A 23,240-nucleotide genomic window follows, 5' to 3' on the forward strand; every position below is an offset into this window, starting at 1 on the left:
AATCTGATGAGATTCCTAAAGATTCGAGGACCAACATCCAATCCAGCAGGCAGAGTCACATGACTCATCATGCTCTTCAGGATGCTCTTCAGGGGGCAGATGATGGAGTATGATTGGATCATACACTTCAGTCAGAGGAAAGATCGATCCGAAGCTGGAGTCTGATTCGGGCACTACCGTTCAAATCGCCTCAGAGGATACGGCCCATGAGCTAAATGCACCCGCGACAGCTGATGAAATGGCTACACAATGGAAATGAATGGTTATCGTGATATCTGCGTGACCTCGCTGATCTTACATGAATTTATCACTTTTCGGTTCCAGAATGGGCGTCCGCTGTGTCTCGACCCGAGAGCAAGGTTTGAAGCCAGCCTCGCGCTGTGGCTTTTGTCAGAGTCACACGAACCAGGACTGGCGGTGCGTGGAGTCGACAGAGTCCCTCCACAGCCCACCGTCTCAGTGCACCGCAGTCTGAGGCTGCGATCGAGACCCTCTCTCGCCGATCGAGCCGGACCTTATTTCAATGTTGAGTCCACTGCACAGCGCAATTACAATAGACACTCCGACCCTCCCTCTGACCTTCTATGTCATCATCACGACTCGAGAGGAAAATTTCTCATTCTTGGGTTTCGGTTCCACGATGCAAAGCTTTTCGATGCTGGGATTCTGCGCCCCTCACAATCCATGATCCGGCCGGGAGTAAGTACGAGGTTCCGGGAAGGCGGGCACGTTCTTTGCCTTTCTGCGCAGCAACCTGTACGGTGCAACAATGGGTAGTGCTTCAGTCTCAAGTCCGCCGACACTGTATGTGAAAGGTCGTCGTATGGAAATCCAGTAAACGACAGAAAAAGGACGGAGCAGCAGCAGCGGACAGACAGCGATGGCAGGGACGGAGGAAGAAGTCTTTCGTTGGGAACGCTTCAATCTAGCGGCAAACTCCTCCAGGCGATTTCCTTCGAGATAGCCCGAAACTGCTCCGTTTTAACGCTTGATATAACTCTCCGGCCGGCACTCGGAGAACTACCGACGGAGAGAGACGACTTGGACGTGCGCATAAGGAATGCGTAGCCTCTAGTAGAGCTATTGTTAACTCGACGTTTCCCTCTCTGGAGCTGCGGGAAACGTCGAGGATTCTATTTGGGAGGATCCTATCTGTCTCTACAAGACAGAAGTTGGTCATCTGCTCGCAAGTAAACCAGAAAGCAAAGTTTCCTTTTCCGCTTGCCTTTCTGACTTCGAGCTGCAGAGGATCTGATAGAAAAAAAAGATTCATCAGGAGCGATTCCCAAAAGTTCAATTCGTAGAGGAATGGCAGTCTACTCCGAGAACTCCGACGAGTTGACGGAGACGGATCCTACAGAAAAAATGAAGAAAACATTGATGCTGCATCTCGGAAGAACCGGGAAGAAATAAACAAGAACAAATAATGGTTTATGTAAACAGTCAGTTTCCGATGCCGTCGGATCGGAATCCTTCGGCGAAATCCTCCTCTCCCTCCGGACCCTCTGTTAACACAATTCTCCAATACTCGCTCGCCCGCTGCTCCTCACGATGTCTTCTGTTTTCTCCACCCGGGTAAGGGGGGATTCCACCCGTCACCCTGATCGTATGGCACGCAGAGCCGGAAGAGATGTAAAGAAAACATCTCGGAATGCACAGATGGGCAACCAATTCCAGCCGATAATTCCCAATCAAGCTGAGAAATGCACCGGGAACATGCGCAGTGCGAATATTCGACGTAACGTGTCTACTTCCACGCCTGCGTTGTTTCAAAAAGCCTGGAAGACACCATTCACTGATTCCACTAATCGCTGGAGAACTGTGTGTTTCGAAAGCGGGCAGAAAAATACCAGGCTGAGTCGACTCCCGAATACTTCGTATCGAATGCGTTGCTCAATCACAACAAAAACTGTTTCGGGCCGAACGACTGACTCCTGAGCAATATCCGCAGAGATCAATCCGCTCGATCGGAACACCACCCTACTCGATCAGAACGCTTCGTTACGAAAACTTCAATGACCTCTGCAGTTAAGAGATCACGCTCGCTTGAGAAGCGATCCATTGAGCTCGCGCATGATTCCTTTCACTGGTTCCGCGATGGATGAGCTCCTCTATCCATCAAGACGCTTAGTGGGACTTCGTGTGCAGAATCGCCGTGGAATCTCACAGATTCTCCGTTTGCGTATTTTTTTTCGAACTGTCCGGTCCGGAGTAGGTCTTCCTCGGTTCGAGCGGAACGGGATCCATGAAGCAAAGGTGTCCTCAGAGGATCCCTCCTCCGAGGATTTGAAGAGTCCGAATTTATTGCGCTCGACTTGAGAGCAGTCGGAGGAGTCTTGGTGTGTTGACCGGAAAGAGCTGAGTGTGGAGAACACCAGAAAGCTTAGCACGGGGAAGCCCCGTAGACGACTCCGCTGATTTTCAGAAAGGATCAGGGCGTTACTGACGATACAAAGTTACTGACGAAGCTTGGAAGGATACGACAGAATCCACTCAATTCCGAACCGCTTCGCGTTTCATTCACCTCTCTATACCCCCTCATCAATCCCCCCAAACTCGACCATGAGTGTTGAGAAACGAGAATCCGCGCTGGAAAATTATGAAAAAAATCCCAATAGAGATAGGGTCTCTCCCTCCATGCTTCGATCGGGCCTGAATTGTGCTTATGCAGTGTTTCCGCTCAAAATCGGATCATCGCCTCCTCCGGACCAGGATGGTCAGGTCCCGACTTGCTCCAAACGAGCAGGGACCTTCGTACTAATTGGAACTGAACCCGATTTGTCAGCCTCACGGTAGAGTCTCGGCAGAAAGTCCTCGAGGGGATGCCACCCGCGAGGAAGGATGGAAGAGAGGGAGGAGGGCATACATGCAAACGAGGCAGATCTTGAGGAGGACCTGAGAGCTGAGCAGACATTTGAAACGTCCACCCTCGAGTTTCTCGGTACGTAGAGATGCGTCAATGCGCTCGCGACCATGCGAAAGAAAGAGCTTGAGCTTTCGAAGCGGCGCTGGCGCTGCCGGTGAGGAGGGAGAATCACTCGATTCGAGTTTGTGAGCGACTCACTCCGATTGTCTGACTGTAGAATCTCAACTGATCCATCTATATGAACGATACAAAGTTGAGCTCCGCCTCGCGCCTATGCACTTGAATCAGCAGTATTTCTACGGATACGCAGAAATACGTAGGCGTCGTCTGGGTGCTCATGATTTAACCTCGAAGCCATTGGGGAAGTGATGCAACAAGCCATGAGGGAAATCTAGATCTCTCCCATGTCTATCAATTTGACGTTCGGGAAACCATAGGCAAGGCGTGAGCGAATCTCAAGGCTCCGATGATGAGGTAAAATCTGGTACTCGGAGGTCAAATTGTGAGTTCGCCCGATCGGGAATCCGCGGGTTGCGAAAGCCGGGGGAAACGGAGTCTAGACTCACTCAGAGGAAGGATCACACTGAGGCGTCATGATATGCTTTTCGGAGCCTGAGGCGTCTTCACACCATCAGGGCGGACAGGTTGGTGTTTTACGCCAGCGATGAGTGAGGGGGGGGCAAGGCCCCGGGAAGCAAGGAGTGCCCCTGCCGTATCATTATGATCATTATTCGTTACCGGACAGGTTCGCTGAGCCTCCGCGGAAAATTCTTCAATACCGCCAATCTCGAGATTGGCACGTTCAGCTGAACTTCATGAAGTCACACGAACCCCCGCTCCGGGGAACATCGCTCCACGGAGGAATATCGCTCCGCTCCCCGGGATGGATTGCTCGGATGTTTATTTCGGTAACGCGCTTTCCCCGAGGAGCCGATTTGCGCTATTTGCTGGAACGGCGAGGCTCCGGAAAGCAATGCGCTAGCCGCGCAATTTATTCACACCTAAAGTTTGCGCGGATTTGCGCATAAATAAAAGAGCTATGCGCTCCGTGTGCAAAAGCTTGAGCGAGGAAATTGTGCTGTCGTCTTCGGGCCGGCACGTCAAAGTGAAACGTTGTGCGAGCAAACTTCCTCTTATTCAAACGCTGCTGTACCGCGAACTCGCGGGGAGCGCTGCAGTCATGACGCCCCGGAAAATTATTACGCGAACAATTCCTGAAAGCTGGATAGCCGATGCTCAGCCATGGTTGGAGAAGTCTGTCAAATAGAAGAGTGAATGAATCTGGGCTCGGAGATGAGTTTGAAGGCGGCGGGGTTCGGATTCGCTCAAGGGTTCTCCTGGAGAGTTCCGCGTAATTTTATTCGTTCGAACAGAAATTCGCCTTCCGCGAGCGCGAAGAATCGCGAAAATATTTCGGGAAGTACGAGAATTCGAAACGCTTCGGTAAATTCAGAATCCGAAGAGCCCGTTCGATGACGAAGCAAAAACTTGAGATGAAGCCGTGGTCCGACATGTTGAGGCATGTCGTATATTAAGCTGTTGTGCAAGATACGAAGCCGAAACACAAAGAATGTCTGATAGTGAGACTGAAACGTCGGCGACGTCAACGACTCCAAGAGAAAGAGAGAGACAAAGCGGAAGGAACAATGGACGCGCGAGCCCGATCAGATTGAGTTACTCATGGCGATAGGGGACCATGTCAGACGATCTTTTTCCATCAGTCCTCCGTTGACACCAAACGCAATTGATAGTCTACCGAAGTAGCCCCTTTTCTCTCGATGTTCTATTTTTTGCCTTTGTGTGCTCTCCTCCAACCTTCCCAACATTTCTCCTCGGAACGATTTTTCCTCGAATCGCAATCCTCTTTTCCTAGACATTCCCTCTCTCGTGATGATCCCCCTAGAGTTCGTACATAAAACAATGCTAGACAGGCACATTCCCCTTCCACTTGGCGTCAAACCGATTCATGGATCTTGATTAGTCCCAAAAATGGTTTTACCTACTCTGTCGCTTCCGTGACAGTAGTCCTTCCCGTAGGCCCATTCCTCTCCCCTGCTCGGTCTAGGCGACGCCTAATCTCATATTGCACAGTTTACATCCTATTTTCCCCCGTAGGCTCGCCTCGATATTCCTCTCGAGCGATTGGAACAGTGTCTCGAATGCCGGCTGTATAGGCAATCCCGAATCAGCTCTCAGCCCCAATCAGTTCGACGGCAATGACGGAGTACTCCAGTCCTCGGAAGAACGACCAAGTTCCCTCTCCGAAGCCCACCTGCGATTACTGCTCCTTTCTCTTGCTTCGACCAACTCGAATATGAACAGCTGAGTTGGGCAGTGCATTATTCAAGCTGAATAGCTGCCCATCCATTAGTAGTGAGAACTTACGCGAGTAGGTAATGTTCCAGCAATGCTTGCTCGGGCATCAGACTGTGAGTTCAGGCGCAGTGCATCCCTCCGTACGTATTGGGAAGAGAAGGGGGGGGCGCGAGAAGTCGGGAAAATTGAGCGACTCGCTGAAACTAATCAACGCCTCCAGACCCAATCAACAGCGGTTTCGTCGGCAGGAGGTGCTGGTTAGCGGAGGATCTACGTGGAATCCTTCAAATTTTCTGCCTAGTCTACATCTCCGAATTTCTGATCGTTGCCCTCCTTCTTTTCCTCCTTCCCTCTAAAGTCAATATCCCCGAAGCTTCCCACGGCCTCCTTCTCCTCTCCCTCCGTCGGCTATTTGATCTCGATCTTCTTCGTTTTCCTACTTTCTCATCATTACCCTTGCTTCAATCTCGTATTTCTCTCTCTGCCCTCCCTCGGAAGCGAACGCATCGAAGCGTTCAAGGAGTTAACAGGAGGAGATTCTCGTCGTCGCCGTCCGGGGGTTTCTCGTTGATGTTTCAACGAGATCAATTTTCCCCAGGACAACGTCCAATCACAGACAGGTATCAGCTGCCGCCTCTGCGTGAGATCGCCCCTGAGGCACAGGCACGCGCCTCGATGAGCTGCCCCTCGGCCGCTCTGTAGCACACACAACCTGAGGAACACAATGAACTCTAACGAGGATCAGCAGTTTTTATCTCAATGCTCGAGCCGTCTCGAGGTGCGCGAATAAGTTATCGTCTCGTCATCTGTTCCGACCTCGATCACAATTGCTGACGGAGGCACTCATTGTTTCGTTCTTTCGGAGCGGCCGAGGGGTCATGACAAATCACAAAGAGATACGATTCTGTCGCCGGACAGCACTGGAACCCATCCGATATTGAACGAACTCCGAGCACGGTATTCTGGAAAGTTCCCGCGAGCTCTTTGTGCTTCCAATCATATCGGCAGAGCTCGGCATCCTGGCGGGGAAGAAACGGAGAGAGCTCAGCGTCTTCGAGGCTCCGCCGAGCTCAACAAGACGAACCGTCCACATACAAAGACGAAATCATTGCCGCGGCCTTAGGATTCGCTCGAAGAACGCCAGGATTTTTCTTGCTTGAGCTCCGCACTCGGATCGAGCCGTCCTGCCACGGAATTCGTGACTCATTCGTGATTCATTGGGAAATCGGGGTCTCGCGGAGGGAATCCCTCCCATGGCTCCGTGTATCTCATCTAATACAAATTACGCTCCCGGAAGTCTTCCAGCAATCGTTTCCCCATCTTAGGGCTGGGTTTGGTCTATAACGAGGCACATGCACAAGTACGGAGATGAAAATCATGGGTTGAGAAAAGAGGGGGGGGCAACCACAATCTGCAATTTGAGCCTGTACTGAGAAGGAGTACAAGTCCGCGCTCCTTGAAGTGTGGATCCTGGAGGATGAACGCCCGCTTATAGGCCCGGAATCGAAGCGGCTGAGTGAGTGAGGAAGTCCTGACTCACGCGGTCGCCGCAAACAACCTCAGCAGCATCTTGCTAGGTACTCGATTTCCTTCTCGGCTCTTTTCCTGGAAGTCACCGCTAGAGCTTACCCATCGATCGGCTCGTATTCACAGCACGTGAGCAGGAGGCGTTCCCGACCAGACACCTTCTCCGAAAAACAGATATAACTGTAGAGACCTTTTCATCCTCCCGCTCCTTCGAATTCCGGACGGATCTACTCTGCGCTTTTCTGCGCTTATATTTCTAACGGGTCGCTCACTACCTACGACGGGCTCTCCATCCGAATCCATCACTCGTCCGAGGGGAACATTCTCTTCATTTTTCTCAAGCTGAGATGTTTTCTGACGAAAGTGACGTCCCGCAGGAAATTTACGGTCAGCTAATGGAGCGAGTCGTCCGAGTATCACCTTTCATTGAGTCAGCACATGAGGTGAGAGGAGTGGAATCCTCGAGGGGTGAAATGGTTCGTCTGAGACGGGGACTCGTGTCGCCCTGGTAGGACTTGAGCGACAATCCGAAACCTAGCAAGCTCCGGAAGGGATGTCGATCGAGTGAGGGATGACGATGAAGTCCCTGTACCCACGAGCTCGGAAGCATTCCTATCTGTTTTTCGAAGATTTCCCTGTTTTCTATCGCGTCGAGGACAGCGATAATCAGAGACAGCATTCGAATGATAAGAGAAGGCGATCGAATCATCGAGAGGTTCTTCCCCCAAGGGGGAGCAAGGGAGGGTCGAGAAACTGTTCCAGTCTCACTGCTAACTCGCTGATCGAATTTGTGGTACCATGAGTAGCTCGGAGCTGAGGGGGCGAATGCATAGCCCCGCATTAAGCATTTTGACGGGAGCCGTTTCTTCACCTCATTGAGTCGTCTTATGGAAAACTCGGGCGCGTGTCCAACAAGTATTCCTGGCTCTGAGTGCGTTCTTCATTCGTAACGACGGATAACAAATCACGAGTATCCACTTCCTCCAGAGCTCCACCATCACCACCATGCTGGGCTTAAGATTCTCCCGCGGATTTCGCGAAATCTCGTGGCGAAACTCCATAGAGCTTCAGTGAAGGCCACGAATCTGGCGGTTAATCTCCGTGGATTCCAACCCTCATATTTAGTCTCATCGAGAGACAGCGGTTTCTTTGAGGGGATCTCAGGTGACGACCGTGACCGCGCCGCTCATAACTTATTTGCCTATCTGACATTGTCGATGAATCCGCGTCTATCGGTGTTGTACCAAAGATGTAAGCGTAGCTGCTCTCGGAGTACTCGAGATTCCGACGAATCGACTGAATCCCCGGCTTTTCCGTCGATCTTCGGGTCTACCGGGAAGCCGAGCGAGGGCGCTCTGCATCGTCTGGTTCTTAGCTCCCGGGATCCCGGTTGCACCGTTGGGCGGCAGAAGTTTTTTTCATCGAACAGCATGACAGATTTTCTCAAGGGACACCCACCTTTTATAAACGAGACGATCAGCGAGACGGCTCAATTGCAGTCGATGAATGGTAGACGATTGAAACCATCATTGGATTCGATAGGAAGAAATTGATATAACCTTTCTGCGGGAAGTGACAGCGAAAGCTCCCGCTCTCAGACCTTGCAAGCAGTAGAAGTGAGCCAGATGGGCGTGCTGAAGAATCGGTCGAGCACCTCCAGAATACGCGGTCGAGATGAACCGTGGACCATTGCCTATCGTTCACTTTCTCGCGGACCCTCGGATTCTAGCTTAGGCGGGAGAAATCATCGTCACGAAAATCTGCGGAACCGGGAAGGGCTATCCATGAAATTCGCAGCGGCTCAAGTTTACACGTTTGACCCGGGGTAAGCGTGCCAAGCGATTCAGAGAGACCGCGGAAACTCATCGGTCCCCTGATCTCCGATTACAAAGAGCAAATATTTACATTGGAGCGTATCCAACATTTCCTCAAACTTGCCGTCGGAATAGCTACTTCGCACTGATATGGAGATGTGATCCCAACGTAAGATCGGACTCGATCGAAATTCTTCGGACGGAAAAACCGCCCTTTTGAGAGGCGACGACCGAGCCGCTCTGTTATTGAGATCGCTGCTTTTGGCATTCAATCGGTGACGAAATGAACCGAAACTGGATTTTCGACGCCGAGCGCTGTCAGTCGACCGCCCTGCCTCAATCAAGTCTCGTTTCCTCGAATAAAATAGCGCCCCCGAGAGTCGCACGGCGGTTCTGGATTGGCTGACTCCGGTCACAGAGGATTTCCTCACATTCAGCATCAGATTTCCTTCCCATGATCGGGTTCAGTTCCCATTTTTCCCTGTTGGTATTTCTAAATGGGTCGAATGTTTCGGCCCTGAATCAACATCAACGAACAATGAACGACTCCGCTCGGGTCTTGAAGCAGTCCCGTTGCGACGGGCTGTCAGGCCTGTGGGTAAAAGGTTCAAAGGAAAGTTTTGACGCTCTTCTTCCTCTCTCACAATGCTTTCCATTGTTAAAAGTTCAACGAGGGAGTGCCGACAAATTAGAGCTGGCGCGAGGAGACAACGTCAGCGACCAAGTACAAGGACATCGGTGCGGCTTCGAACGAAAGAGAAACGGAAGAAGAGAAGAACAACATGATAGACCGGCTCAACGCTTCCTCTCGATTCAAGAGCATGAGAGTAGAGCTATAGCCTATTTTCTTCAACGCAATTATGTTTCCAGCTTTCCCCTGCGATGAGATCTCTCTCCCGAATTCTTGTCGAAATTCGTTTTTCTAGTTCGCAGCAGGTCCCGGCAGATTTCGGGACCAGATTGTCGGAGAGGATTACTTGGGTACAGAAGCGTTTCGAAGAAGAACTGTACCAGAGTCTCACTTTTCCCCTGTATCCCGCTCCCGTCTCTGGTAATCCCTCTATTCCTGAATCACCATCGCGGCCGTGAACTTCCTCGACGACCCGCTCTCGTTTCGCTCATTTCGGAAAACCATGCAACCATCCGGTCGTCAAAGTCGGAAGAGCATTGATATTCCTCGTCTCCGATACAAATCTCGCATACGGCTCGGCGTTCGATCGTGGAGACGACATGGCGAGGATGGATCCCATGGTCAATGCTGCCCCAGGATCCGACCGCGATCAAACGACGAGTCTGTCTGCAGAATTTCCACTTCTTGGCTCCGTGAATCGGGGGTCATGCATATGAGTGGGGGGCGCGCTTTTTGCTGTTCGCACGGTTTACTGCCGAAATTCTCGAGGTATTGTCTATTGCTCGGCTGGGTCCACCCGGTATTGACCGAATAGGATTCTCCTTTAAGTACCGCTGTGGGAAAATCAGATCTCGCGCATAGGAACAGATTTGCTGCTTCAGCGCAGTTTTCAAGGCTTCCCGGGATCAGGGAAGGGCCGATCAAGCTTTCATGCTCGAAAATCATTGTCTATCCGTTGAAAATCTACGGATACCGAAGTTTTTGGCGGGCTTCATTTCTCTTCCCATGATGGAGATTGCATAACGCTGAAGAATTTCGGGAAGAGAATTTCTGAGTGACGATTCGATGATGATACGCGGTCCGACTCCTGAGCGCCGCGCCTGCGCCGGCGAGTGTGCAATAGCATCGGAACCGGTTGAAGTGTCTTGGTGAGGCATACGGTCTGGATTCTTAGAGGTCGCAAATTGTTCCATCGATGCCGATGATTATTCCATTGACGTCGCGCCCCAGCAGATTCAGCTTTAAAAAATGGTCCAGCTACCTTCGAGCAAGCCTTTGTTGCGCTGCGCTGCTTTCCGAGGTCGGGTCGCTCCGGGTCGAGTCCACCCAAGTCACACGACGCGTCTTCGCGCCGCCCACCAATAACCGGTCTATCTCCATCGTTAGTTGTTCCCGGAACTGCTCGCCGCACCCCCCAGTATTCTATTTCTCCAAGCCGGCATTGGATCAGGAAACAATCAATAATTCCAGCAATAAAGATAGCATGTCGTGCGTACGGCATACACAGCCCGAGACCAATAAACAGAGATCAAACATTTTATGTGGATTACGCCATTTTCGGGAGCTCTGAGTGCACGCATCGCCGCGGAGAAATCCGAAATTCCTCGCAGACAATTCCGGCGCTCATGACAAGCACGGGTATTCACGGGCTCCCAGCTCGCTTCTCGGAGCGACAGAAAACTCAAGTGGAGGAGCCCGCCGACGCAGGCGGATCGTCGCTGAAGGCTCACTTCCTCGACCGTTCGTTTCGGTGACAACTACGCGGCACGCGGGAACAGAATCCCACGGAGATCGTACATCCTATACGGCTCAAATTCTACGGCTCAATGTGAATTACGGTATGTTCTCGAGGAGTCCCGCGCACAAGGATAGAATTAAAAGCCTAATTGGCTGAGATGGCAGGTGTGCAGCATCATGGCAGCCCAGAACCGCCTCCCATGGGCTTCACTCGCTGATCTACTCTGGATAGGCTCCAGCGGACCCAGGATCTGGGCAACCCTCGACCGCGATCCTCGCTCTCAATCGACCTAGTACTCGGCTTGCAACCTCGGATTCCGGGGAGAATCAGCCGGAATCTCAATATTTGACATGGTTCATCTCATGGGATCGTCTGATCGAATACATCGAACTTCTCCGAAAGACCGAGGTCGAGGATCTTCTGCAGTTCGCACGATCAATGATAGGAATTCGACCGAGACGCCTGCTGTCCGCATTCGACAGTGCTTTCATGCTCGAGCTGCTTGAGTGTCGCACTGGGTCCCCCGAGCGATGTTTCTTGAGCAGAGCAATACGTATCGGCGAATGAAGCTCTCCGGAGTCCACACATTCTCAGAGGTGGCTGATAGGCAGAGAAAGGAATCCGCGCTGTCCGCGGAACGTCACTATTATAGACGTGCAGTTCTGAAGCGACGCGGACCGAGTATGCTTTTTCCGGACCTCGTGTTCGTCAACCGAGTTCAGCTGGCTCACCTATCGTCGGGTTGCGTACCGTCGAGCGTCACAAGTAGGGGGAAGTGGGACGTCATAATGTGCCGTTCGGGCAGGGGGTGAGTGCCGTATGTTGTAGGTCTACGAGATTGCTTTGCCGTAAAGAGGACCCAAAATACCATACCATACCCTCGCTCTTGGTCTGACGAACCTAGCAAGCATGACTATGAAAGGGTACCTGCAGTCAATCATTGATTTTGCAAACATGGCATCCGACTTCCGACCTCACGAACCGGAGAGGTACCCTCAATCTTGGGCAGAAATTTCGGAGACAAAAACGCTCCGGGGGGATGAAGCAGTGCTTTCGTCAAGCCTCACTCACAATCAGAATAAGACAGAGTCAATTCAAACCATATAGAACAAGTCCGGGGCTCACAGAATTATGAGACAACGTCCACGGTCGTCCAGCGACCGCCGCGGCTCGCTCGCAAAGCTGGATTTTCTCCTCCATTGATTGAGTGAAAGATTGCAAGACGACGACGGGAATCGTCGATGGACGAGGCCCTCGAACTCTCCGGATATGGTCACATCATCCCATCCGATCGAGATTCTAAACGAGCGTTCTCGTTCGGTATCGCTCGTCACCTTGCGGGAATTGCCGGGAAGGGAGGATTGGCTCTGGGTCGATCACCAGCAGACATTCGCAGGCTTTCGAGCTCGTTCGAGTCCATGACATAATTACCCGTGAGCGCGGGAGATTTGCTTCGTCGTCGCTATTTTCGGTGCGTGTGCGACTAGTTAAGGAGTCCGCGGTCGAAACTATCATTAAGTCGGGGTCACTCGAACCCTCCGCGTCACCTCAATCGACTCGTGAAGCTTCCGAGGGAAGCGGGGGCTCTCATGAGACTTCGACGCAAAAATTTTCTTGCCTCTTTGTCTCACAGCTTACAAATCGACGATTTGACGCTAAATGATCGTAGGGAGGAACCGTTCATCCGCTGGAATGCGAGGCGCTCACGTCTGTTCGGACAAGGATGGGACCCTAGCCTGCTTATCTGGATCGGAGTGTCCCTTTCGAGAACTTTCCCTGAACGGTCCGGCGGTTGCAGATTTCATCCAGGGCTTCTCCGGATGCGACATCTCGTGCGACACCGCTCTTAAATATTTGTATACGCACCATCCGTCAATCGTTTGTGCCTAACGGAGGTATTACGGATCAGCGGAGCGTCCAAGCAAGCACGCTCATATTTGCATGATCGCACGATACATCTTGTCCTGCACAGCGGTAGTGACGATGCGATGTCGGCGTCGCGGAAGATTCCTCACACAAATCATTCTTCTGTGCCCAAGATTCTTGGCATGTGTCATTTCGACTCCGCTGCGCTCTGACTGAGACCGAAAAGTTCCGAGTTTACGCAGGGATCGAGCCTCTGATGGCGAGGGTCCTGCTCTTTCTCGGTTACTAGCTGCCAAAAGCTTTAAATGAGAGCCGATTCGCCAAATTCAAACCGTTCGGGTCTTGCGCTTTTATCAGCCCGCTCATCGAACTCTCCTCTGACCGGAGTTCCTCCGCTCTGTCCGAGATTCCGTCGTAGTCTCAAAATAAACCCTAGTACAATGCGTATGCAAATCGCGAGCTCCCGAAGCCCTCAAGCTGTGGACTATCCAGCTGCTACTGCCCTCGCTTTCGTTCTGCATACAATTTACAAGTACTCACCGATCTCCTGAACGCGATTCGAATACACGCGTACCCCATACACGTCATTAGAGATCGCGGGAGGAGAGGTCTTCCAGGACGACTGATTGAAACCATCCGTTCGTGAATATCGAAATTCTCTTGAGTTCTCATCCCGGGCGCTAAAACAAGAATTCTCTCGGACTCATAGAGCCCTTCGATCCAGACTCGATTTTTGACGCTCGACGATATGCTCGGAACGAGATGGAGCCCGGTAACGAGGCGGAGTGTTTCCAGGAATGGCCGAACTATGCTTCGAGAGAATTGCGCTCAGGATTCTCGATGTTTCCAATTTCCAAGCTCAATGGGCGACTTCAGAGAGGAGAACTTCTCGACCTCGCGCATCCCAAGGCGAGAATCTGTGATGATGTTCGTCGTGGAGACAAGGGCTTGCGACAGGCTTGACGATGATCTAGGTACGTGGGTAATTCAAGTCATCGTCAGAACACTCGAGCGACTCACTCTTCAACGCGAGAGAGTCCCCTATCGTTGCCCCCTGAGCCGGATCTGACTGGCGAAAAATCCATCTGGCGGCGATGAATTGAGACGGGCTGGCCCTGATGTCACTGGGATAAGCAAGAAATGCAGTCTGGGTTCTGACACAGCGAGAAACTTTCGTAGGATGGGATATTGACGATAGACTATGCGCTGAGCAGATGGAAACGTTCGATCAGTATTCTCCTCCCCTCACGGTCCTTCATCCTCCACGAGCATGGTTTCCGTGCACGGAACGAGGCGACGCTCAGTTGGGAACTTTTGGATCAACAATAATTTTCCACTTGCCTGCGCCGCCATTCCGTTTTCTGATAAGGCGAACAGGCCTACGTAGGTTTACCGTTCGGGAGCTCTGCGAGCCCGTAGCACTTGGCTCGTTTCCCGACAACGGGCCCCGGAAATATTACGGCGAAACGAGATAGTTTCCGAAAGTTCTGAGACTGCAGCCACAATGACCTTGTCCGTGAACTTGGCTTTGGATACGACGTCTAGGCACGGTTGGGGAAAGACTCGTTCCTCGAAGGAGGGATATTCGTGTCGGATTGATGCTTCAAAGAAATTTCCGCAGAACTCGATTTCTCTCGACTGCGAGTGTTTCACGCGAGCTCTGCGGAACATCGCAGAATGACTCAATGTGTTCATCGGCACGAAGCTCCGAGATCCTCCTCGAAACCCTCGGTCTCATGTTGTGGCCTCTTCTAAGAAAGTCTGCCAGCCTCGGGGTCTAAGAGTCGCTCGAGAGTAATATCATTGACAAATGTTTGCCGCTTTGGGAACAATGGAATCTCTACAATGTCGAAGGAGCGGCGAACGACCCGGAGAGGGTCTTCGCTGCCTCGCTACTTCCCCGACTTTGCAGCTGCCCACGGTTCGCTTTCGACTTTTTACACTTGATCGTAAAGTAAGTCGATCGGTCAGGCAGCGGATGAATGCTCGAGAAAGACAACAGATATCAACGAGCATTTCCTGGAAATAAGCGGGGGATTCTAGAGTTGTAGAGTATCTATGCCGCCTCGTTCAAGGGCGGTGTACGGGGATTTCCGAACATTCTGCTGGCGCGCGCCATAGGATTATAGAACGGCCTCGTCTCGGGTACGACGAAGTTGCCAAGAGCTGACAGGAGATGGACCAACGGCCGCGGCCTCAAGTGCAGTGGCGTCTGGGGCCCTACTCTCGAGCTGATTACATATTTGAGAGTAACAGCCGAGGAGTCAAGGGGAAAACGAGCCGGGGAAGGGGAAAATAGAACTCCCAACTAATCACCAGCTCCGGATGGGCTTCGGCGCGCGGTGGTGATCACAGGATACGTATCTGTCGATTCCACTCCGGATGACGAGTGGACGCAAAGGCTCCCCGGCAGCGGATCGATGGCATATCTCATCGCGCATCAGAATATTGTATACTTAGGAAGAGGAATCCGTCAGCGGGGCGTGCGCTCTCCGGATGTATCGATCTGGCACTCATCGAAGGATCCTCCCGTCGATCATAATGAAACTCGAAGAAACCCTCGCATCGACCTCCGCTCGAGCGGACTTCGTCTTCGAATTCTTCGGGTGAAGATTGAGATAGCTGGCAGCAAGCGTCGAATACTACGCGATAATTGGGATGACCTATGGACGGCGGCTCGAGAACCAGCAGATTGATTTCAATTATGATATTAGGTCTGAGACCAGAAAATATCCTTATCAAAATTTCTTGAGTTCGAATGCGGGTTTCAAGTGGAGACTTTTTCGCCAATCTGTACAACAGAAGGTCAAACATGTTGCATTTGATCTTCGCCCGAGATTGACCAAGTCTGGAATGCTTCGCCGATATGAGCTACTTCAACTATCACGAGCCGATCTCGTACGGATTTCATAGATCTAAATCGCGACGTGGAACAAGACGAATCATTGATAGATGAGAGTTGAACAGGAGAAAGAAGCGCAGGTTTTTAGTGAGTGCGAGTCTCACACTACCCGGATTGATTTCTGGGTGTGCATAGGGCATTTTCCTGCTCTCGAGAAACCAAAGAAAAAATAAAAAATAAACAATATTATGAAGATTCTATTCTTTTTTTTTCACCCATCATGAAGCTCCTCATTGTTTCCATAGATATTGAAACCTAGATGTGCGGTCTCTCTCATCGACAACACAATTCGAGAACTCAACCATCGTCAAGCGTAATCGTACGCTATTCCCTCAAATGAGTCTTGACTCATTTGATCTCCGAAGCTTTTTTGCTGGTTTCGAACGAGCAAACAATTGTCGAGGAGCAAGCAAGAAGATGACCAAGAATAGAAGGAAGAAAATGCAAGGCCTCAGAAACAAGATTGGAGGGAGGAGTAACGCCCACGGGCGTAGTCGTCCGGCTTACGAGTGAGCTTCAAATTTCGCGGCTGACGACAATGAGCCAATATCCGCCGGAACAAATATGTGCTCTTAGCGTTGGTGTACCCCGGAATGCATTACGAAACGCCTAGTGACCGGTACGGACGCTTGGTATAGATATGTCCCGGGCTTTGAGGCGCCTTACGGAACCTGCTCAAGCTATTTCTGCTCAGAGATCAATTTCTCCACTTCAGCTGTTATGTAGAAAAATGGAAGCTCGATCAACTGACGAGCTTGGCCGCGAATTTCTTCGCGTGTCCTCTCGATCTGCGGTTCGGTTATGAGCGTTGATTCCGTCGTTTCTCCTTGGGCTGCGCGCGGATCCGGTATGAGCGTTCCCGAAAGACAAGCTGTATGTCATATTTGAGAGCAATCCGATCGGAGCGAGCAGCCCCAGAGGAAAGACCATGGATGGCGATCCGCCACGAACGATCCCGATCGGGATCGAAGAACCTCGCATATCGTAATCGTCCGCACTCGATCGTTTCCCTCAGGCTAACCATCGATTCAATTTCGAAGGAGCTTTGCCAATAATTCTCGGGAACTGACCGGGCCTGTCGACGTAGGAATGGTCGAGTTGGGTCACGAGAGCCTACGAAGGTTGATGCGGCTGACCGTCGAATGATCGTGGCTGTAAATGATCGTGGCCACCCGACGCGAAGAAAATACAAGAGTTTATCTCAACAGATTTGAGCCATTTATTTCCCGTTGAACGATCGCAGGAGCCTCTGATGCGGGGAGTTGAGTATATTCACTTGTAATCCCAGATGGAGAGTATTCGAATGGCTCTATTCAGTTCTCGGCACATTCATTAGGCTCTTTCGGCGTGTTCCCTCCTCGCCGGAGTCGGACGGTCTTCCCGCTCGCGTAAACCTTCACCTTCTCGATGTCTTCAATTTCCGGCTGCGAGCAGATCTTCACGTGAACTCTATCGCTTTTCCCGCTCGAATACGCGAGCATAAAATTAGCACTTGTGTGCGCCCATACGAAGTCGCAGCTCTGTGAAGCTTCATCGTAAACGATACCTGAAACGAGTAGCGTGTAAAATAATATCCGGTGTTCTATTCAAACCTCCCGCGACTTGCGATTTCGGACGGATGAGCTCGGCGAAGTTCGCGAGTGGCGCAACCCGAAAACGCGTGAATACCGATTATTCCAGCGGCAGCTCCGTAGGGATTCGCTTCCCCGGAAACGAGCGGGCTCGAGACGAAATTCCTCTCCAGAAACGTTTGAAGACGCATCACTGGTGGCGTAGAGTTTCGAGTATCATCATACGTCGTCGACGGTATCCCCAATGCGTCCACGCAGCGACTCGCTAACAGGGTTCGTATGAGATGCTCCCCGGTGCCTGGAGACCATGAGAAGCATAAGAAATCAGTCCACGGCCATCTTTCACTGTTGGGCATAAAGGAGAAATTTGCGGATCCGAAACATTCCTTGAGGATGATCGCATGCAGGCATGCAGGAAATGGTCGAGCCATCGACGGACCTGATGTCGAGATCCCGACGCTATGGTTCGCCCAGCATCCCGCACCGTAGACTCCAGCCTGACCGACCCGTCCCGGGTACTTGAGGAAAGTTCCTCCGCTAGAAACTCCGGCGCTGATCATCCCTCCCAGCAAAACGACAGCACCGACAGTGTCGAAAGCAACTTCTTCATCCGGGTCAGGAGACTTTGTATTTCGCCCTCCGAGCAATGCCGAGCGTTTTGCGAACATCTACGAAGTTGGGTGGGAAAAAGGACCAATCATCTGGCTTCCTATCACAATAACCCTTCCTCAACTCTGGAATTCCTACCGAATCCCGGAGCTGCCTCACCTTCCTTTGACTCTCTGTGATGAGATCCCTCCGAGCGTTCTCGCCCCCGTTGCCGATGAACCACCGGAGAGCTCCCTCACCCGCCAGACAAGCTGGCCCGCCTCTGATGGTGAGCAAGTGCGCGATGTCGATAGCGTTCGATGCATCGGGCACGGCGCAAACCGAAGCTCCGTTTTGCGTGTATCCGTCTACGATTGACGCATCACATTCTACTTTACAGTCCCGATTCACTTGCGATCCTGAAAATATCTCATCAGAGGTTGACGGACTCTCTTACGAATGAGAACTCAATACTGCCAGTTCTGAGGAACGAAAGCTCACCGATTCCCGCGTTAGTAAGTGGCGAATCCTCAAGCGCTCGGATGCATTCTTTCACCACAGCCATCGCGTCCGACCCTGTCTGTGCTGCTCGTTGGCCACGGCGGATCGCTTCTGCCAGAACGGCACGGAGTAACTCAGTCTTCTGTGGTTTTCGTTTCCCAACCCCCACGTGCAGGATGATGCACAAGTCGTCCATCGTCAAGGATGAAGTCTGGTAATTGCGGGGGGCGGAATCGTCACGTCCTGAGTAGATTCTCAATTATTCGGAGAAAGGGGAATCCTGCTGATGGTGAAGCTCCGCCACTCTATCCACTGAAGAAGTTGGATGTCTCGAGAGTGGTAACTGATCTAGACAAGGAATTGTATGACGTCGACCGTTCCGTTTTCTATGACTCGGCACGCCTGCGATCCTGATTACGCGCTGACGACGAGGTGCAGGGTTTTCCGGCTTGCGGGACAGTTCTAGGTTCAGTCGAGCCCAGGGCTGCTGACTGAGGGAATTTCTGGGCCCAGAGCGAATCCTTCGGTCCACTCTTCCATACAGGGCAAAGATTTTACTGCAACCCCATAAAGAGTGGGTGGTATCGTTTGCCGGAAGAAGGACATCAGGATCAGGCTAAGGGGGGAAAAAAATTCCATCCAAAGCGACCCTCTGCGGGAGCTACGGTTGAATCGCCCGGCTCATCGACGGGAATCAAGGTTTCGAACGCAAGCTTGCGGGTGGAGAATCATATCGACCGCGGATCCTCTCAGTTGGATTGTACGCAGGGCCCGTTGACATCTACCCAGCATGCGCGATCGAATCGTAAACAACAGGAGTGCACCTCTCGAGGCGAAACCGGTAGAAACAACGACGGATTTCTCCGAGCTCGTGGGCTTCAATTCGTTTTCCAAGTGGCTAGGCGATGGCGGCCGCGGGGCAATCTCCGACCAATGAAGACCAAATCAAACAGCTCAAAGACTTCCTCAGCAGCTATAACAAACTCACCGAGATGTGCTTCACTGATTGCGTACACGATTTCACAGGTACGTTCATCTGTCAACTCCGTGATACCCCATCCGCCCGATACGTGGGAATTGATCGCGATATGATCTCAGCGATTTATCGCGATGATCCAGAAAACGAGAAAATAGCACCCGATGAACGAAAAATCCTTCTGCATTATGAGGGCTTCTGTCTCAGCTACCTCTTGTGGAGTCCGGCGGGACTTTCGAATCCGAATCCGATTGGTTTTGAAGTAGACCAAGACTTAGCGGCGTGCTACCCGGGGGGCCCTTACCTCCTACACTGAGATTCCGCATGCAATTACTCTTCTGTCTTGGTTTCTGAAAACATTGGTCTCAAAGCGGAGATTTCGGTGAATAATGATCATTATCCGTTCATTTTCAGTGCGCACGGTCCGGGACAAGGAGGAGAAATGCTCCCTTTGGTGCATGGAGAAATATCTCAAAATGAATCAGCGCATCTCCCAAAGATTCCAGGAGTTCCAGTTGACGACAAACGAGGCCGCGATTGCGGCTTCGGGTGTAAAAGTCTAGTCTCATCACAAGTCTAGCCTGCGAAAGCCAACGGATCTAGGAAATTATTGTCACTATTACCTTAATAAATTGCCTTTTACTGAATGATAAGACGAGCGTTTCGTACGTGGAAATGCTCTCGATATCCGGCAGAGCCGTCCGATAATTAGGAGACCTATTCTTCTTCAGAAATCAGTTTTATTACCGATTTCACTCGCTTACCTAACGGAAATAATCAAAGTGTCCATCCGCAAGCAGGAGGGAACTCATCCTCATCCTTTCGACTCACCAAATTACAATTATGCATAAATGATATAAAGCTAAGGGACGCGTTCATGGCTTCAGCTCGGTCTGTACATGGCGATGTACAATACGGTCCAATGATGTGCACCTGGAAGCGAATACCGCATCATTATTATCTGGCGAAGAATGTGTCGAGTATTTATTTCGCTATACGTATTGGATAAATGCCGATGCCTTGGCTCTCACCAGTGTTCTATTTGAACGAGAACGCCAGCTTGGGTCGGGATTTCCCCGATTTATTGAGGATCAGCTGTTGTTCTTCTTTCTTCTTGTTCCGCTTCTCCAATTCGAGCGCCATTCTGTCTTCATCGATCTTTCGTCTCTCCTCCAAGAGCTTCAATCTGCGGAACAATAAACCCCGAGTCAGAATGGACCATCGGAACCTTCGCGTAGGTAGCCCGCCCCCTCCGAGGGGGAGTCTGATGAGTTCTCACCTTTCCTCGGCAACTCTGTGAAGGCTTTCCGCCGTTTGCTCTTGAAGCTCTTTGAGTTTTTGGCGAAGATCGGTGATTTCCTTGGCCGAGCTCTCTTGGATCTGCTTGATTTCCTGTGAAGGGCATCCTGTTATATCGGATCTCCATCCCACGAGCGTTGCGCCGATGCTCGATCGGCGGGCCTGTCGGCTTCACGCCACCTCGAGGACAGGCGAGCGGATGTGTCAAAGGGAGACGGAAATTGAAGAAAATCTCTGACGAGAAGGAGGTCCCTTCTTTCTCCGTGCTGCTGGGCATGGTACTTACGACTTGGTGGGCGTGCCACCCAAGAAGACCGAGCGGCCCTATCGAATGTACATACCTTGACGGGTCGCCGTCTCACCGTTTCACTGATTCCTCACTCTCTGCATCTAAGACGCAAGACAAAGAGGGAAGGATGTTCCTCACTCAAAAATAAACGCCACTCGACTCATAATTAGCTCATGAGCCCGAGGGCCGCATTGATCAATGAGATTTAGCGGAGTGTGGGAACGTGCTTCGGTTCGGATCCTGCCGTGGAGAGAAACGTGAGGGATAACCATCTAACGCAGAACACGACTTTCTGCAGACGCAGACCCTGAGAAAGCCGTGGTCTCTGTCTTCCCCTTTTTCGCTTGCCAGTTATTCTCAGCAGTCAAAGCTGCCGTGGGAGGTTTGATGAGTCGCGTTTTTCCCGGTACACTAATTCGCAATCATTCTCGAATCTATCCGACGACGCACGTATTCATGTCGATGTGATCGGTCTGTGCGCAGAAGGTTCTTTATTCGCGGCGGGATACTTCTGCTCCACTTCTGCTCAGGAAATACCATTCGGAGGTAACCCTATGGAATTGCGTACCTCTCTTAGCTCAAGGTTGATTCTCGCCAAGTCATTGTTCTCGTTCCGGATCTGTTCTTCCATTTCAAGCCTCAGATCCATTCGGATTTTTTCTTTGCGCAAGTCGATTTCCTCCTCGAGTTTTTTCGGCAGCAGCTCGGCGAGTTTCCGTTCGACTTCGGCGGCGATTTCCTTCTCTCGTATCAACTCTCGGCGTCGAATTTCGAATGGATCCGGCTGGAATTCGAAGCAAGTGATGAGTCCCGAGAAATTCGAGGTTCATTGGAATGAGATCCGCGGAGGAGTTGGCACAATGAATATCAGAGACTCCAGAGTCGTTTCTAATTTTCAATACTCAGAAGTCGGAGGATCGCTTTCGAACTCACCTCGGGAGTCTTGATCCTTCGCGGCCGCTTCTTCGGAGACGCTTTATCCGAGTCTCGACCGGCACTTGAGCTGCTGCTCGAGCGACTTCTGCTGCCGCGGTAAGCTTTAGGGATCTCCTCCCTGCGTCGCTCATGCTTGGAGGATTTGTGGCGAGACTCTTTTTGCGACGACTTTCTGTGTCTATGGCGGTCTCTCGAACGGCTCCTTTCACGTTCCTTGTCCCTTTTACGCTTATAAGAACTCACAGATGATCCTTTCGACGGCGATCGGCTGCGGCTCAGGCTGCGGGACATCCTTCGGGAATCCCTAAAATTAGAAACTTTCAGCCTCGAGCACCTGACGATCACGGAATGTACATACTCTGCAATTCTCAAGAGCGTCTTGTTCACGCATCATGAGATGCGCAATAATATCCAACCCAGCGAATAACGAAATCGACTCGGGTCCGCGGAGGAATTCCATGAAGTGAACTCATGGGATTGCAGTCGTTCATTCTAGTACCCTGCTCTAAGAGTCCAGGAGGACGCATTCTTCAAGATCAATGATACGACTCCAGCTGGCCTCGGATGAGCCCAGCGAGTCGTATTTCATTCTTCTATCACATACTGCATGAGCGTGAATTTGATCACCCCGACGAATTCAGGGGATTTTCCCATGTTGCGACTGAGGGAAAAGTCTGGAGTGGTCGCTTCATCGTCCTGAGACAATGCGTACTCTCAGGTCTAACTTACCGTCCGAAGAGACGATAGAAAAGCTCCTTCCGAAAGAAAACCGAATCAATCCGGAGCAGCTGAAGCACTGTCACACGCGAAGTAGACAACACAAGGTGAGAATGACAACTGCCGGCTCTCCGATCTAGTCCCTGAGGAACGGGGAATGGTCACGAATGTTACTCCTCAAATGAATGTCCGCGAGGAAGGACAGGGTACGCGGAGGGGTCGCTTCTTAATGAAGAGATTCTGAAGTGTAGTTTCTCTAATATCGCCCGCAGACTACCGAATGATGATGTTGATGATCTGTGCTTGGGATCTGATGTATTCTTCATCGGATGTGTGCGTTCAACACGGCCGACGGTACCAGAGACTACAGCGTTCTCTCCTGGAGGCTGAGTGAGCGAGATGATGATGAATATCCAGGAGATGATGATATTTCCCGTTCCCAAGTCTCCCTCGAGGCTTCCGAGAATTCCCCTCCTGTAACGCTTCCCCGATCGCAGGCTTTCTCATCTGGCACTGGAACACAGCTACCTACTCCTGAAGTGCGACGCGTTTTGATTCGCCCTCTCACGGAATAGGTACTCGGGAGAACTCTGTGATGTGTGTATCGAGTTGTTTCAATTTGAGCACCTCTAGGGAAACAGTGATTCCTTCTGCACATGAGGTCTCCTTGTGCTGTCTTCGGTTATTTCACTACTCCGCATCC

The 23,240-nt window shown here is 51.4% G+C and overlaps 3 protein-coding genes across 3 annotated transcripts; 1 reads left to right on the forward strand and 2 right to left on the reverse strand.

The window, feature by feature from the left end:
- Positions 1-16,973: 16,973 nt before the first annotated feature.
- Tasp1 (Taspase 1) lies at positions 16,974-18,384 on the reverse strand. Its single transcript, XM_003745634.1, has 5 exons — positions 18,321-18,384; positions 18,000-18,238; positions 17,671-17,899; positions 17,329-17,529; positions 16,974-17,206 (listed from the first exon to the last, which is right to left on the reverse strand). Exons 1-5 carry the CDS (start codon positions 18,382-18,384, stop codon positions 16,974-16,976), a joined length of 966 nt encoding a protein of 321 aa, XP_003745682.1.
- A 743-nt stretch (positions 18,385-19,127) lies between these two features.
- Positions 19,128-19,943, forward strand: Tim9a (translocase of inner membrane 9). The gene is made up of 2 exons (XM_003745508.1): positions 19,128-19,346; positions 19,711-19,943. Exons 1-2 carry the CDS (start codon positions 19,226-19,228, stop codon positions 19,857-19,859), a joined length of 270 nt encoding a protein of 89 aa, XP_003745556.1. The 5' UTR covers positions 19,128-19,225; the 3' UTR covers positions 19,860-19,943.
- A 76-nt stretch (positions 19,944-20,019) lies between these two features.
- Positions 20,020-22,815, reverse strand: LOC100903043 (arginine and glutamate-rich protein 1). Its single transcript, XM_029112145.1, has 6 exons — positions 22,550-22,815; positions 21,818-22,124; positions 21,453-21,668; positions 20,576-20,688; positions 20,328-20,482; positions 20,020-20,229 (listed from the first exon to the last, which is right to left on the reverse strand). Exons 2-5 carry the CDS (start codon positions 22,109-22,111, stop codon positions 20,335-20,337), a joined length of 771 nt encoding a protein of 256 aa, XP_028967978.1. The 5' UTR covers positions 22,112-22,124; positions 22,550-22,815; the 3' UTR covers positions 20,020-20,229; positions 20,328-20,334.
- Between the last annotated feature and the right edge of the window lie 425 nt (positions 22,816-23,240).

Source organism: Galendromus occidentalis, unplaced genomic scaffold (assembly GCF_000255335.2).
Source record: "Galendromus occidentalis unplaced genomic scaffold, Mocc_1.1 scf7180000077484, whole genome shotgun sequence".
Lineage (NCBI taxonomy): Eukaryota > Metazoa > Arthropoda > Arachnida > Mesostigmata > Phytoseiidae > Galendromus > Galendromus occidentalis.